The sequence below is a fragment of the Tauraco erythrolophus genome, chromosome 12 (genome assembly GCF_009769465.1).
Source record: "Tauraco erythrolophus isolate bTauEry1 chromosome 12, bTauEry1.pri, whole genome shotgun sequence".
Classification (NCBI taxonomy): Eukaryota; Metazoa; Chordata; class Aves; order Musophagiformes; family Musophagidae; genus Tauraco; species Tauraco erythrolophus.
Window position 1 is genome coordinate 21,880,700 of NC_141476.1, and position 16,721 is coordinate 21,897,420.

General features: G+C 40.4%; 1 protein-coding gene across 2 annotated transcripts in view; it reads right to left on the reverse strand.

Moving 5' to 3' along the window:
* Positions 1 to 2,894: 2,894 nt before the first annotated feature.
* EFCC1 (EF-hand and coiled-coil domain containing 1) overlaps positions 2,895 to 16,721 on the reverse strand; it is a 53,432-nt gene continuing 39,605 nt past the window's right edge. Inside the window, exons 4-8 of one of the 2 annotated variants that reach the window (XM_086619165.1) lie at positions 13,993 to 14,125; positions 13,544 to 13,709; positions 6,958 to 7,116; positions 4,622 to 4,691; positions 2,895 to 3,028 (exon numbers count right to left, since the gene is read on the reverse strand). In XM_086619165.1, coding sequence (XP_086475291.1) covers positions 2,895 to 3,028; positions 4,622 to 4,691; positions 6,958 to 7,116; positions 13,544 to 13,709; positions 13,993 to 14,125 — 662 coding nt within the window. Of the gene's footprint in view, positions 3,029 to 4,621; positions 4,692 to 6,957; positions 7,117 to 13,543; positions 13,710 to 13,992; positions 14,129 to 16,721 lie in introns of both variants that reach the window. The other variant, XM_086619164.1, reaches the window with a different exon arrangement.

Below are 16,721 nucleotides of genomic sequence, written 5' to 3' on the forward strand. Positions count from 1 at the left end.
CTGCAGTAACCATTTGAGCTAAGTTTTTAAGAAAACCTCGAGATTTGGGTTTGCTCCCCAGGATTACTGTGCAGACTGTTGTGAACATGTTCCATGTAGTAAATCAAACTGTGGAAGCCTCCTGGCTTTTCAGGCAGAGCTAGAAATGTCTCGATTACATTGATTTAAAATCACGTATTTCTACAGGTTTGTATGAAATATTTATCAGCTTCAGCAACACTACTGACACACTCAGTATAAAACATTAAGGCAGAAGTATTTAAGAAAAAAATCGATTTTAAGGTCACCAAAGAAGTTCTTTCAGAGTACAGTGCTTTGCTTTGCCTCTGATTTCCAGCAAGAATTTGACTGAGGACTGTTTCTTGATCCATCCTGAAGAACAGATTCTTCTTATGGAAATACTGCAAGTCTGACTTGCTCCATATTGATTGCTTTTGGGAGTTAAATAGCCAGCTTTTATTATTAAAAGGTTAATCAGCATATGCTGATGTACCAAAAATGATTCTAATATAGGCACTTCTTAAAGAAATAAAAATGTTTTTGCTGCTACGGTTTTGCTGCTTCTTATATCAGTTAAATGCTGTTTATTCACAAAGGCTTCCTTTAATCTCAACTATTTGCATCTTCCTTAACACCAGTTTAGGTTTCCAGTGACATTTTCTACTTCCTAATTACAGTTCAACCGTCGCTTGGATAAGCTGTGCAGTACTCACTCAGATTTTATTGCTCTTCCCCCATTTTGACATCAGTTTACTTAACAGTCTACATTTCTAGAAATATATTAGAAAGTGAAGTAGAAATGCAGTGGTGAAAAAGATACTAAATGTATACAATTAGCATAGCAATCTTAAGGTGTACATAAGTGTATATGTAACACAAATACAGATATATATGTATATATAGAGTGGATACACTAAGGAGTATTAATGTGAATGATAAAAGAATCCTGGAGTGCACAAGGGTATCCATAATGAGGCATGTGCTTGTGTTCTTATCGTATTCCTGAAGGCTCTCTTCTGCTAACTGTACATACAGATTATGCTTATTTAATGTTTTGCTGGCGTTTTGTCTCTTTTTACATATACAGTATTCGGGAAGTCTAAGAGAGCTGCACAAAACATAAGCTGATACTTGTTCTTGTGTTTGTTTGTTTTTTAAGAAAATGAACCTAAGCAGGAAACTAAATTATCTTAATTTTTATCTGTTGCACATTTAGCGTATAGTTTTTGTAGTATATAGTATTAGTATATTGTTTAGTATATACTAAGTAATAGTATATTATGCTTAGTTTTATGTTAGTATTATATTTAGTATTAGTATAGTTTCCTTTCTTACAGGGTGAATATTGCACTATATATATACATGCCCTGTCTCATTTATCTTTATGAAAAATCTACATTAAAAATATATATCTATTTTTATACACTTCCTCTGTTAAACCAGAAAAATATCCCAAGAAAACAGGTAAAAAACCACTGAACAGAGTTTGTTCTGTTGTTTGCAAAACACCTTTTTTTTCCTCCTCCAAAATGCAGTGAAAATACCTATTGCAAATTTTTGTTACCAACATGGCTCTAAAGGCTAAGTAATGTGTGGCAGTTTTAGATGGAAGCCTGTGTAACTTATAGAGTGTTTTAGGAATAGAAAGGAATAGAAATCCTCTTACTTCCCAGATGCATTGTGCTACAAACCTTTTTCCTGTATGAAAACCATTTTCATGGGAAAAATTAACATATGCACAGTTCTGAATGAAATGGTCTCATCTCATTTCATTGCTGGCATTATCTAAGGGAAATAATTTCACATTCTTAAAAGATCTACAGAACGTCTTTTTAATAACATAAATTCAGCTGGATCATTTAAGAACTTTGCTGCTTTAGTTTCTGTGTTTGATGGTTGAATGAAGCAGCAAAAGCATCTTGGAAGCAACCTATTTTTTTTGCTTTTGCCCCCAGGAATGATTTTATCGCTGGTTAAAATGTTATGTGGCACCACGCAAGTGGGGCCGAGCTTTGTGCCTCTGCAGTTGCATTGGGGGAAATCAAATGAGAGAACCAAGTCGTGTGCTGCACACGTCCTTCGCTAATGCCACAACGGCAGCTGTTGCAAAGTGAATTTTCTACTCCTTCCTTTCCCTGAGAGCCTGGGAACAAGATTGCCTTGCACCTTTTTCAGGCAGTTAAATGTAATTTTTAATATAAAACTATTTGCTGACTATCATCGGCAAAGACTGCTGCAGATTTCTAAGGCATCTCTGAAATTGCAAATATAAAATTCAGCAGAGCAATAACCGATGTAACTTCAGAGTTAAATAAGGTGAAACATTGAATCACAAATACACCCACAAACACATTTAATACATGAGCCCTTAAAATTTGCACTACTGGCACACACTCATGTCTGTGTTTATAACGTGTCATTTTGTCACGTGTATGTTAAGGAAGCGCTTGGCTTGCCAAGGATACCACAGGCTGCCTTTTGCTTTCGAATCCAGCTATCACAAAAGCTGGAAACTGTGCCCGGCCAGCGCGCAGCTGGGGCTGTAAATCTAAATAGATCAGATCAGTGTATTTGGAACAGTTTTTATTTGGTTAACCAGTACAGTTACAGGGCCATCGCATGAGGATGGTCAGCCTTCCATCGCAGGCAGACGTTGCTATGTAATCCTCACGTCACCTGAATGCTCATTCCCGTACGGGAGGGCTTTGACGTTAGCTGAGGACCTGGCGCTTTTCCCAGCAGCACCATACCTTTGATTTCCTGGCTGAATTATTGTGTCGCTCGTCTGTTACTGAGCTCTGTCGAATCGGACAAATCCTACTCATTCATCACGCGTTTGAGCGAACGGGGACTGTGGTTTGGCTGGTTGTGCGGGTGGTAGTTGGCACTGCTGCTCAGCACGAGATGACCAGTGGGTTAGACAAGGACTGGCGACTCTGCACCTTCTCCAGAGGCTGGCTTTGCAAGAGTTCACAGGCTGTCAGCTCGTGGTACAGAGTATCTAGGACTTCAAATAGGTGAGCTTTTCCTTTTAAAAGAAAATCGGAAACGTTATAATTTGAACAGAGACAGAAAGTTGCAGTTTAACAATCGTAACACAAGCTCTCTTCTTCATAGCTGCCATTTCAAGTAATTACCATAAAATGTCTAAATTTTGAGACTAAATAATGAATTCTTGCCCCTACAAAAATGAGAGTGGAATTGAGTTCAAGGACTGTTTTCTCTACTGATTCTCTTGCTTCATTCACTGCCTCTTCACTGAGTTCTTGCATACTTGTGTGAACAAAGAATTTCATATCACAATAAATAGTTGCTAATCCAACCATCCACTTAGTCTTGTCAAAGAGGAAGAAGATGTTTGATTACACAGACTTAGGACAGCTGCTTGAGTCTCATCAAGAGCACAGCCAGAAAATGGAAAGCAAAGAAGATGAGCAGTTTATGGCAGTGGTGACGCAGAATGGACAGAGAGCTTCACAAGGTTACTTCACTTGTTGAGGTCATTTTAGGAAGCTGAGCTGCGCCACAGTTACAGAGGGAGGTACTTGGTTTCAGCAGCATCACTTGGAGCCAGTGCTCCTGTGCAGCACAAGCAGTAGTGCATTCTGGACACTTGTGTGCTGTGGGTACTAACCGTCTCCTCTTGTTCTCACCAGGAAAGTGTCTGACCTATGGCTCAGATATGGTTTCTCTCTGAGTTGGTGTCCTGGAGCCAACAAAGCTCTGTCTTTGCCTTCTTTTCTCCGCTCCCTCTGCAGCCGTGCTGGAACAGCACAGCTTAGCTGGGCTGCCTGCACCCTGAATTGCTGGACACTGGTAACAACAAGGCGTTGAAACTGCAAATCCCAGAATGATTTGTATGTTATTCCCCCTAAATCATTGTTATTAATATTCTCCAAAACTAAACCCTCAGGCCACATCTAGTCTTTTATAAACTTCTCTTTGACTACTGTCTGCCTACTAAAAGCACCTCCAAGCCATGTTCTTGGGCTTGGTACAGGATGTTCATTTCTTGAAGGTAAGTACAAATGCTCTGCTCATAGGAACAGAGTAATTAAATATAAACCTCCAGGCTGTGATCCCTGTGTGGTTCCTACGAAGGCAGCTCTGGCACATCAAGCTATTGTCAAGGGAGAGGAGTTTGCAAGTTTAATTTTCGTAATAGGAACATGAAAGGCTATTATTAGAGTGCAGGTTGGATCCAGTTTCTTTGCAGAAATACTGTTTTGTGTATTTGTTTGTGTTGCAGCAGAGGAATACAACACGCAGTAGGATAGCAAACCTGATAAATAGGTGCCTTACATAGCTGGTCATGTTTTCCACTTTCTTGTATCAATGAAACCCTACAGACATTAGTGGGATACTGAATTGTTTCCCTAAGGCCAAATTCTAATTAAAATTGGGCTAAAATAGCCCTGGATGTATTCCTGTTTCTGATGCATCACAGACTAGAAAGCATCACTTTCTATAGGTAATCTTCTTGCACAGTACTTCTTTTTCCCTAACCTGTCACCCAGTATTGGAAATATTTTTTCCCTACTCATTTGTTCATTATCTAGTGTTTTTCCCCAAAGGACACTTTTCATGCTTCTTGGTCTTTATACGTGATTTATTTTCTTACCAGGTTGGGGGTCACGGCAGGATTCCAAAGTGCTCAGCAAGATTTTCCCCAAGGCTCGCTTAGATATGTTCTTTAAAAAACAAAATAATATTATGGCACAAATATGTCCTTCACCAGTTTAAATGTATGCAACAAAATCTACACGCAGTGTATTTGCATTTGAAAATTAAAACAAAATGGAACTGAATCCTGACAACACAAGACCTGATATTGGCTTTATTTTCAAGCGTTTTATCTTAGATACTGCTCAAATAGTAGCAGTTTCTGGAGGGCTCCAGTTCCTTAATATGGCTGTAGAAAGACAAATAGCAGTTATTCAGTGGAAAATAACAGAATTTTCCAAGTGCGTGCCTACCCAAATCTAGATGGCAAGGAAAGGAAGCAGGGCATGCACAACACAAGCTCCTTCAGTCCTCTGCAAGGCCTGGGTTGAAAGGGGAGCGGACAGAGTTTGTGGTGTGATCTCAGACCCATCTGTTCTAGGAGTCATGGGGAACCATTTCAGGTACAAACAAACCAGAAGAGATTACACGTGTCCTGCGGCAGGCCCGCTGCTAGTTACACTCTGAGATGTAATCAACCTTAGGCAAAGTGAAAGGATTGTAAAAACTGCCTAGGATTTGGATGGGCTCTATCAGTGGTAGTTTTAGATTAGAAATATATCGGGACATTACATAGCGTGTCTGGAAACACAGACTCTTAATTTGCTTGCTTTCTGGGAGACGGTCTTGCAATCAGTTTAATTAGCGCTCAGAGCGCCCGTATCTGCAGGGACAGGTTGCTCTTGTTAAAACTTCAAGAAGTAAAAGTAAATGGAAGCTCTTCTGGAAGAAGGACGACGTATCTGCCAGCAGCTCAGGCAATACTGGCCTTGCCTACTGACACTGCTCACCTGCCTTCTGCTTCTCCGACCCAGTGGGGACTGGGGGATAGCAGAGAGCAGTTTGCAGTGGGCTGGGATTACCCACGACCTCTGCAACACAGTGTGAGGTTTTAATAATCCTAACAGGATGTGCATTTGCCTTTGGAGTGTCATTGCTTGGTGGTAGATTCTGTTGCAAATGTGATGCTTGGGGTATTGAAAACATAAAGGTGAACATGCTGGGGAAGAGACACTTAAAATCATAGTTGCTGATGAATAAGCTTGTTTTGTCTGGAGTATGTCCCATCAGGGATTTAGGGGAGCCTTGCTAAACTCTACGGGGAATGCCGTAAATCATCTTGTTCATCAACAGCGTCGTTGCCTGTACTGGTGCCATGGGAGCTGGCAGCACGCGGCGGCGTGTTTCCAGCAGTGATTAGCATTAAGTGCTGTTACCACTGAGACACAGCACATGGTGTGACGGATTGTCTCCCAAGCAGAAACGAATGGCAATAACACAACTGACCACTGAACGACATGTTGAAGTCTTGACACAAAAGGTTATTACGCTTGTTGCTAGTCTTTACTAGTTTAATCCTTCACTGCATTGTTACTGATGCATGGGTCAGCCTTGCAACATGAAAGTGGAATTTCCATGTCAAGTGCTAAAAGAAGTTACCAAATTATGAGATATTGCACTTGTTCCCTGGAGTCATCAGTGGAACATGAGCGTACTTGAAGCAAAGTAAAGTGATCATCTGAGGAAGCATTCCCATCTCAGACAGATGAGGGCAGAGCTTTGCTGAAAATTGAGGAGAACCCTGAGTCATTATCAAAGAAATTAGCTCCAAACAGTCCAGCGTGGCTCCCAGTGTACTCTGTGTTCTGCACATTATCCAGTTTGCCCATCTTTTGGCCAGCCCTTACCATTATCATTCCCAAGCAGGAGATTTAAACTCATTTTCTAAAGGAGTGAACTGCCATCCCAGCCATGTACTTCTGGGATGTTATTGCATCAGCTTCTATTAGTCCATGTTGGGATTATTAATGAGGTAATAAAGTTCTTACAAAAAATATCTTATTGGTATATAGGAAGGGGGTTTATCCATTTAATACTGACTCAGTGTCACGTTAGGATGCAATTAAACAAGGGTCCTTTTCTAGAAGGAAGAACAATCTCCTAGAATCTTTCTGATTACTAGCATTTTTGTTTTCCTTCTTTCCTCTAAATTTTTGTTTAGAGGATAATGAGACCTGGGAGATCTAGATCCAAGGACATCTCTAGGCCTCTTTTAGAAAGTCAGTCATAGGGATCTAAAAGTTTTCTGCAATCACTGTGCAGCTCCCAGGGCAAACACGTACAAAAAACATGTCCTGGTGTAAAGGACTTTGTACTTAATAGAAGGTATGAACATCCTTTCTAGTTTGGAAAGCACACTACCAAAACCAGTTTTAAGTCTCTGGACTGCCATACCAAGTCTCGAAGTTGTTGAAGAAGCTGTAAAACGTCCATGAGCTTTTCTTCCACCAGTGACAGCCTAACTCTTTCAGTCTCCAACATCTGCAGCTCCATCTTCAACAATTCGGTCTCCTCCACCTTGTGCTGCAGCTCACCTAGCAATGGGCCTTTCATCTGGACAATGACACAGGAAATTAAAAGCACTGGAGCTTTTCCCTTTCACCACCAATAATTGCAAAGCTAAGTTTTCCCCCTTATCTGCTAAAGTTCAGTTCACTCCAGAAGATTATCTTGAAAGGAAGTACATTTCTTTAACGTACTACCTAAAGCGAAGAATCAGTGGTTGCTAGGAAATGCGTGCTTTGCTCTTGCACATGATGGCAGTTCATTCAACACTGGATGCAAGCAGATCATTCAGAAATTTTAAGTACTAGCACTACTATTTCAGTTTTCTAAACTTTTGCATTCCTGTTGTCCTAAAGCACAGTAGTTTGTGTGCCCTCACCCATGTAATCATATTTTTGTCTTGCAACTCCTACATATCAATCATCTGTGCATGGAGTGAAACAAGAAGGTAATTACCTAATTTCTTCTCAGTATTTTGGTAAAAAAAAAAAAAATAATAAAGATTTTTAGGAAAATTTTTCAAGATTGTGGTTCTGCAAAACACTGGCATGCTTGCTTGGTGAAACACTGGTTTGCAGCTAAGTACAGAGAAGTCCAGATTCAACCAGACTTGAACACTACAAAAATCCTGGGCAGGAGAGGTCTCCTCAGACCTGGACCTTCCGAAACTGAGCTGACCCGTCACTTGTCTCAGACTTCCCTGTGAAAAAAACGTTCAGGATTTGAAATGCCACTTTTGTTTCAAGGCAAAATCTAAGTGACATTTTTTAAGCTACAAAGCTGCCACACTATTTGCAAAAATAAATGTCTTTGCTTGTCACAGACCCAGGCTTGTTGCAGATACATGGCCAGGTTCCTAAAGAAAGCCTGAAAAGCATCCCCTGGAAAATAAATCACTTACATATTAATTTTGGACCTTTGAGAGAACTGACAGATTTCAGGTTCATTAATAAAAGTAAACTTATTTCTCAATCATTACTGTGCCCAGCATTCTGAAATTTTACCATTTTTTACAATTTCTTGTTGCAAACACAATCTACATATATTTATTAATATTACACTGAAAACCAAAATCACGTGGGGTAAGTGCCAAGTTTACTGGCTCTGTTAATCCCATCTTATTGTTATCTTCTATCTCTATTGCAGTTTTAGAAATAACTAAGAAGAGAGTTGAGCTCGAAAAGTTGAAGGCCTTAATATGCACACAATTTAATAGATGTTTTTTGGTGGAAATTTGTATCCTAATGAATTTTAACAGATGTGAAAGAACTTCAGTTCCCTAAAACACAAGTGTCATCAGAGGGAAAAAAGAAAACAACCCTTGATTCACATCGAGCCTTCTAGAAGGCCATTTTAGTTTCTGACAGCACTAAAAGTACGTATAAGCTGGTGCTTATTCCCCCATCAGATGGAAATCAACCTGTTCCATTAGGTCTCCGTGAGCTCTGCCCTCTGAGGTGCTCCAGCTCCCCTGAGCTATACAACAGGGATGGAACAAACAGCAGTTTGGATCATTTAATCTGGTCCAACTGCCAAACGATGATTTCAGCATCCCTGTCTGAACACCCCTTTTAGATGAATACACTAACATCTTCCTGTATGGAGAGCCAACTGCCTTACCACCAATGTGGCAGCAGTCTGACTGAGACAGAAGAAATACTCCAGAGGCTGTGGGAGGTCTTCAAGGAATTAAACATGTGGTTTCCGTTATTATATTGCAGATCACCTCCGCGTTGTAAATACCACCTGGCACAGATACGTACCAAATGCATGAAGCAGTTGTGTTCCCCTGTACAGCTGAAGCAGTGTCATATCAAATAACAGAGAGCTAAAAAAGCCATTATTTTTAAGTGTAAAATAGACTTTCCCAACATGCAATCAGACAGATGCTCACGGAAATTCATAACGGGTGCCCATCTATCCTGGTCCTGCACCCCTGACATCCCTTATCTGCTGCTTTTAGCCGCTGCTGCTGTCACGCTGGCAAAACTGCCGCTCTTGGAAAGCTGCACAGGGAGCCCTCTGTCCTCTGCCGGGTGCTCCGCTCTCACATACAGACATGAATACAAGTGCGAACTCTCCTCTTCAGTATGGATGCCACTGGAGCGCTCCGCAGTCGCCCAGTGTCGTGGCAGCTGCTCGGCGTTCACCGACAGCACAGGCAATATGCTCAGCTGAGAGTGCCACTGGTGGTATCTGGGCACAGCAGTGGCTGCTGCCTCCTTTGCCTCTTCATTTTCACTGCTCCTGCAAAGCCCTTTGTGTTCATATTGCCTCTGCTAGAGCTAGCAAGCTGCTCTCCACGGCAGCTACACCGTACCAGTCACCTGGCCATGTATCAGGATGCTAGTTTCCCTGATACCTGTGTTAAATTAAAACGTGTGGGTATGCAGGTTCTTTGTCTTATTGTGCTTGAAGACAGTGGCTCAGCGTAAGATTAGAACAGAACATTCTCCCAGATTGTTTTCCCTAGCATGGTCACATCTGCCATCTGTTCTTACCTTAACATTTGCACTAAGATAATGACGATAGTTAAGCATAACCTATTTTTAAAACTTAGATGCTGAGGAGGGGTGAGCAGTTGTTAAGTCACAGGGCTCAGAGGAGCAGGTTTTGGTTTTAGCTCTGTCAAAGTCCCTCAGCAGAGCTTGATTTTCAATCTGAGCCTTGTCTGTGAAATGGGAATACTACCTTGCCAAGTGCCACTTTTGAGAATAAGTCACCTGCTGATATTGAACCCACTTATAAAAGGGGATTAATGCCATAGGGAAAGTCTGAGCCTTGGAGTAGTGTGTACAAATACATCTAGGACAACGAATAATTAATACGCAAAAATCTCTTAAAGAATGTAACAGAAAATCATTCTATTGTGTTTTCTACAAAAATTAGCTCTCATATTAGCACCATTTTTATAAGCAAGGAACCTGAGAAATAATTTCTGAAAACGAGGAGAAAACAGTAACAGAACTGCAGAATGAAGTGCTGAAGTGTGCTGCGCAAGTTATCTTTTAAATCATTTCACCCCCAAAGGACTAGAATGTGGCAAATGTAGCACCAGTTTTCAAGAGAGGCTACAGAGATGATCTGAGAAGCAGCAAATGACCTCAAGAGTACGGGTAATTCTGCAAGGCAAATCGATAGGAACTTCAATGGATAAGCAACTTGGTGAATACAAAGACAAACATGGTGAAGAATCTATTAGATTTCTCTGAAGAGGTCTATGAATAGGTATGAATAATGTTTAATTCAGTTGACAGAGTGTATTTTGAATCTGCAAAAAGCTTTTGATAAGATTCATCACCAAAGACTCAAAAAAAAAAAGAAAAAAAAAAGTCAGTGCCCCAGGGCAGCAGCACAGAGCCTGCCACAGACTGTGAGTTAAAAGATGAGGGTAGAGCACAGAGGGGCACACTGGGATTGACTGGGACAGAGATAATCTTTAGGGTCTCACAAAGAGCTGGGTTAAGACCTGAGCTGTTCAGCGCATTCATAAATGATTTTTAAAAAAAGGTGAATGTCAAAGTGTTTAAGTTTGCTCTCAATACAATTTTTTGGGGTAATCAAAACTAAAGCTGCCTGTGAAGAATTACAGCAGGAGTTTGTGATATCGAATAGCTGTGGGCAATAAAAGATCAGACTGAATTCAGCGTCAATAATGCAAAGTAAGGCACGTAGGAAAGGTTCACCATGTTGTAGGCACGCAGTGATGAGGGCTGCCGCTCAAGGGGGAGCTCGAGAAGAGCTGTAATCTCCTGGAAACAGCTCAGCAGTCAGCAGAGATCAAAAGGATCCATGCTAGGAGCTAGTAGGAAAGGAACTAGCGACAACACAGAGACTATGATTATGCCATGAAGGGTTTGCATTTGAATACTAAGCACGTTTTCAGTTGTTCTCGTTCAGAAAGGGTAATAAAGCTTGAAAAATACACAGAAGAATAAAATAGAATAACAGAAGTAATGGTTTCTACACCAAGAGAGCTGAGGCAGACCAGGAATGGTGATAACTGAGGCAGTATTTCTGGTGGGAAAAGGCTGTAAAATTATAAGGGAAAGATCATTTGCTGATTCCCAAGCACAAACAGGAGGTGACGGTGGATGATCAGGCAGCAGATTTCAAGCTAATGAAAACAAATCCCCAACACCCGTTCCTTTCTAACTAGTGTGTGGGAGTCCTTGCCCTGGGATACCGAAAGCATCGCTAGCTTTAAAGAAAGGAAAGGTAAATTCATGGTAAATACCAATACCAGCCACCAAATGTGATACTCCGTGCAACATCCAGTCCGAGATGTGTCTGCCCCTAGCGTATGGGGAACCAGGTGAGCAACACCCAGAGGAAAATCCTCTGTGCTGTTTCTCATTGCCTGCCATCCGGCGTGTGATATTAGGATGAAATTTCATTTGACCCTGTACAGCAGGTCATAAACTAATTGTCTCTTTAATTAAGCTGACAGTTTGTATAGGAGCTTTTATAGAAAGTCATTGGCATTTCTTTGCAACACTACACTTGGCAGCCCATCACTTTATTTTTAGAATTCACTCACTTTTTTCCATCTATTATTCCCAGGTCCTGACACCTTCATCACCCTGTCTTCAGTAGAAACTATTTTTAAATGTTTGGTTGTTGGGAAGCAGAACTTTCTAGACATGACAAATTTCAGAACTCTTTTATCCCCTGGTTTTACAAGTCTTAGACTGAAGCAATTATTAATCAGTATTTGAGTGTCATTTTTCTTACTTGCCTGCTGAGTTTGTTACTTGTTAGCTTTGTTGTTATTTGTCTAATTTTTGGCATTGAACAAGTCCAAATAGAAATATACACAGCAATGTATAAGGTATTTTTGTCAGGTCACCAGAGAAAGTGTTCTTGGTGGTTTATTTATTAAACCAACATATTTATTTCCAAGTTAGATGAGAGAGAGTGTTTCTCAGTCTTACAATTTGCTTTGGGTTGATTACAGGAACAGTGACCTTTTTGAAAGCAATTACTTATTGCGTGTCTGTCTGTTTTGTAGCATCCAGGGAAAAAAACCAAACAACCAAAAACCTGTAGCTGCATGCAAGATATAAATGCTGGCTAAATAAAAGTTAAGAGGGTTTAAGAATAAATTTCTAATAGGCTCAAAATGATTCACCCTACTGATTTTAAATTCACAATCCAGTGAGCTGGCACTTCATCTTATTCACCTCCCTGCTTGTCTTTAATTCAAGAGCACCAGATTCCATTTTTGTCCTGGAATTTTGTATTGATCTATTGATAACAGCCCATTTCTGAACAAGGTGCACAGGACTAATATCCATGAGCAGAGATTAAAAAGAAGGCAATATGAAACTGCAGAAGTAGATGAGTACCTCTGGATGGAAAAAATGGAGAAGAAAACTGGCACTACCTACAGGAAGGTACTTCCTTCCTATAGGTAAAAGAATAAATGTAGTTTTTTATGTGGGCTGTATAGAAGGAAGCTTTGTGTTGCTCTAAGGAGTATTACAGGAATACTGCAAATGGTGTAAGATGCAATTATGATTTTATTCTGTTTTTAAATGTTTTTCCTCACAAATAAACTCTTTCATTTAATTTAGTCAAGGGGGAAAATGATATGAAATACTGATAAAAATCAATACAATGTAAAGAAGTTGGATATTTCACTCTTACTTTGAACAGCTTACTGATTAATACGGTCCTTCCGGAACTACTGAAATCTTTAAGGTCTTTTTAAAGAAGGAATATAAAACACTGAGCAAGCACTAACTGAACCTTAAGACAAAGCATATGATGCACTTTTTTTGTTTCACAGAAAGATTGCTAGCATTTAAATCTATGTCCATCAGTGGCTGAGGTTTGCAGTATTGAAATAGTAAGATCACATGAGACCACGAGGATACTGCACTAAGGCTTTTAACTACTGCTGCTGAAGGAAAGCTGAACATACTGCTAAGCCTAAGAACTAGTTTTCTTAAATATATCAGTCTAAGCCTGAGAACCAGCCAGAGTAACCTGGATGATTTCCTCTGAAGGATTCCCAGACCGTGAGCCCTTGCATCTCAGTCAGCTGGAGGGATTTCTTGAGAAGTTACTGTTTTCCTGGCAGAGCTGAATGCCTTAGGACATGCGGAGTGTTCCAGCCACAGCTCAGGAACCACTCAAAGCTGCCGATAGTAACCCTCTCAGTCCCAAACACAGCATCAGTGAACATCTTAAACCATTTCAATAAAGGATAGCAGCTGAGAAGCCTGTGTTTGGCTGTGACTGGTGTACATCTCATCCTCCAAATAAATGGAGGTTCAGGCAGGAACCAGACTGGAAATGCAGGCGTTAGGGGAAAGCATGAGATGCTTGAGCTGACAAACCAACGGCACAGTAAGAAATATCAGCAACAGAGAGCAGAATGGCCAGAAGAAAATATTAAATGCATATGGATATAAATGCAGCTACTTAAAGATACATAAGTAACTCTCACACTCTGTTTGGCACCTGTTACCTCTTCCATATTGGTTTCCAGTTTCTTCACTTCATGCCCTTTAAGCTCAAGCTGTTCAGTTAGCTGGGTGATTCTCTCTGCAAGCTCCGCAGGGGCCGTTTCATAGCCATCAGTATTGGTGCTCTCCAAGACAGACATTAGCCTTTTCCACGTTTTTTCATCGCATCTATATACACATTAAAAAAAAATAGATTAGTGAAACCTCACAATGAAGGTCCATGTTTGTAAGAGCCAGCTCTCCTGCAAAACTCTTGGCAGCAGAGATCACAAATTGGTGTGCTAGCTGACACTGGTTGGGGTTAGGTGGGAATATCCAGCATGCTGTTTCCCATGCGCTGTAGAGGTTGAGAAAGGGGCCTGCTGATTTTGCTATATTGTGTTACTGCTTCTTTTGGGTCATGAAATAATCTTTGCAAATGGCTCAAGTAGCATTAATCTCCGAAACATACCCGCTGCCACAGCAAGGGAGCTTGGCCAGTATTTTCTTCATCTGGTTCACCTGGGATGGCTGGTCTCCTGCCCACTTTTCCTCCTCCTCATCAGAGGCAGCCTGGCCCTCCACAGAACGGAACAGCTGGTCATCTGCTGGAGAAACGAACAAAACAATCACCCCAATGTGCTGCAGCTGTGGCTATTTAACTCCTGAGGCTCAGACAGAAGGAGGTGAGGTTTCAAAAAGCTCAGTGAAACACGGGGCAGGGTCTTTTGGCATCCCTGGAAAGGGGCTTCACAGCTAAGGCAGGGGAGACTCAGCAAAGATCCTCATTTTAAGAGTCTTGAATGCTTCAGCAGTCTTTTACAGGTGACTGGTAGCTGTTGCACTTCAATTCTCCTCTTTCCTTTAAGTAACTATAACGTAAGGTAAGTGTGAAGGACCCGTATGTTATTGGGGGGCAATTACTGTTCATGTATACAACTGAATATGCACTTTTCAAGAGGGAGGAGAAACTGTTGTACTGTGTAAGATGTACCAGATGAACATGCATTCAGAGTGCAGGAATTTGATATTCTAATAATTCTCTAATAGTTCTTTAATTCGTTCCCTTGCTGTGCTTTGCAGGGACAGTGATCGCAACATATGAATGTAATATTAGACCTATCCCTATCTAATGTTAATTACATCTTTTTTACCTAAACCTAATGTCTCCTCATGTGCCAAATAAATTATAAATGAACTGTCTATGATACATGTAAATATATGTACTCTTGCAGTAATATTTCAGTACTTTTTAGCTGTGTCTTGTAAAACTAGTGCCTTTAACTCCTTTTTATCACAAGAAGATATTTACTGGACCTTAGAGGATTACTATGAGGCTTGTAGCTTACAGGGAGTCTTTTGAAACAGTGAGTACATGGGAAGTACTGGTCCCATTTTTATTTTGAACACTTATTTTGAGCTGACATCAGGTTAAGCCAATGTCAACATGATTTTAAATTTTAAAATTATTTCCCTTAATCACTGTCAGTTAAACAAACAGGTTTAATGAATTCTAACAGAGTTATCAAGCCAGATGCTGTTATTTCTTCAAGTATTGAAACACTTTGGACCTTAGGTACCATTACAAGCGTGTGCGTATTTAGTCCTTTCAGCACAGGGAAGGGGGTTCAAGGGGATGAATCCTCTAGCAAAGCCTCTCAGCTAAATGACTTTCTGTCTCATTTCAAGGACACAAGCACCTGCAGTTCAAGCTAATATGCCATATTTAGTTGCTGTGATTAAAAGGGCTTCTAGGGGGTCTGTAGCCCTGGCCCACAGGCGGGGAGCAGGCACCTGCACCCGTGGTCTCTGGCAAGATCCCTGTGGGAGGGTGGCTGTGTTCCACCCTTGGGAGGGCCACCAGCCTACAGGGTGTTTCATCCCCTCTCAGGTCTATTTTCGGCTCCCAAGGAAAAATGGCCTGTTTTTTTTTTTTTTTGTTAACACTTGGCATATGTTTGTTAATGCAATTTTCATTTCAGTGGCACTCAATGTGCCTAATTTATCGGATATCATGTTCGATAATTTATTTTTCTAAGCAGGAACAAAGCCTAGTTGCATGCAGCATTGCTCTTTAATTAGACAATGAATGTCTGCGTTTTCATGGCAATCCTTCCACTGTACAAACTAATTTATTAGGAGCACTTTCTTTCCAATGAGGCTGTGCACGGCAGAAAAAAAAAAGACTCTATATTTTAAATCTGTGACATATTAATGGTGAACTTTTTATATCATCAGTTGTTTTCTTGCTGTAGGAGTTCCAAGTGATAACGATCAGAGTTTACAACTGTTGTGGCCGCTGTGAGAACCGATCGCCCAACACTCTGGATTCCTTGAAGAGCTTCAGACTGGTATGTTTAATCCAGTAAATTAATCGCAGGCTCTGGCATAGCAGACGCTCGGATTAGGTTTTTTAAAATGGAGGAAAAGGCATGAAGTTCTGAGTTTTTATTTACAAACCTCAAGCAACGTCCATGCTAAGGTATCTGAGACGTTTGTAATGCTGGTTTTCTTTTTTCTTTCCCTCCTCCCCATGGGAATGTCCTCTGCTCTGATTGAATGCATATGCAAAAGAAACTTTTACATCCCCCTTGTAGGTTATGATTAGCAGGACTGGAAACCAGAGAGGAAAAACAAAGCTTCTTATGTACCTCTCTTAACATAAAGCTAGTATTTTATTAGAACTCTTCTACTAAGCTGATATTTTAAAAAGTATTCTGTCAGTAGAATCATAGAGCGCTTTATTATCGTGATAATAAGGCATTAATTTATAAACCAGCTAATGTAGAATAACTTACTGAATGCCATTGATGCAAGTACTCTTCTGCTCTAAAAAAAATTAATATTTATTAAAGTAGATATAAAAATTATAAATAATTCTGCATCTAGATTTATTCATCTAGTATATCGGGGTTTATTCCAGATATTCACACAATTTTACAATTTTTTAATTTGTTCAACTTTCTGAGTTATTTTTCCTTTCTGCCTAATTAATCTTTAAAAAACAACAAAAAAAAACACCCACAAAAAATAATTGGTGAAGGTAGGTCCAACTTACCACACTTTGCATTTGCTGTCTCCTTGGCATGCAAACCTATCATAAATGTGTCTCATCATTACAGCAGCTAAAATGATGACCCACCCAAATTCTCTCTTTGAGAGCCCTTGTAGCTGCCTGCCCTACAAAAGCCCAGCTGAGGT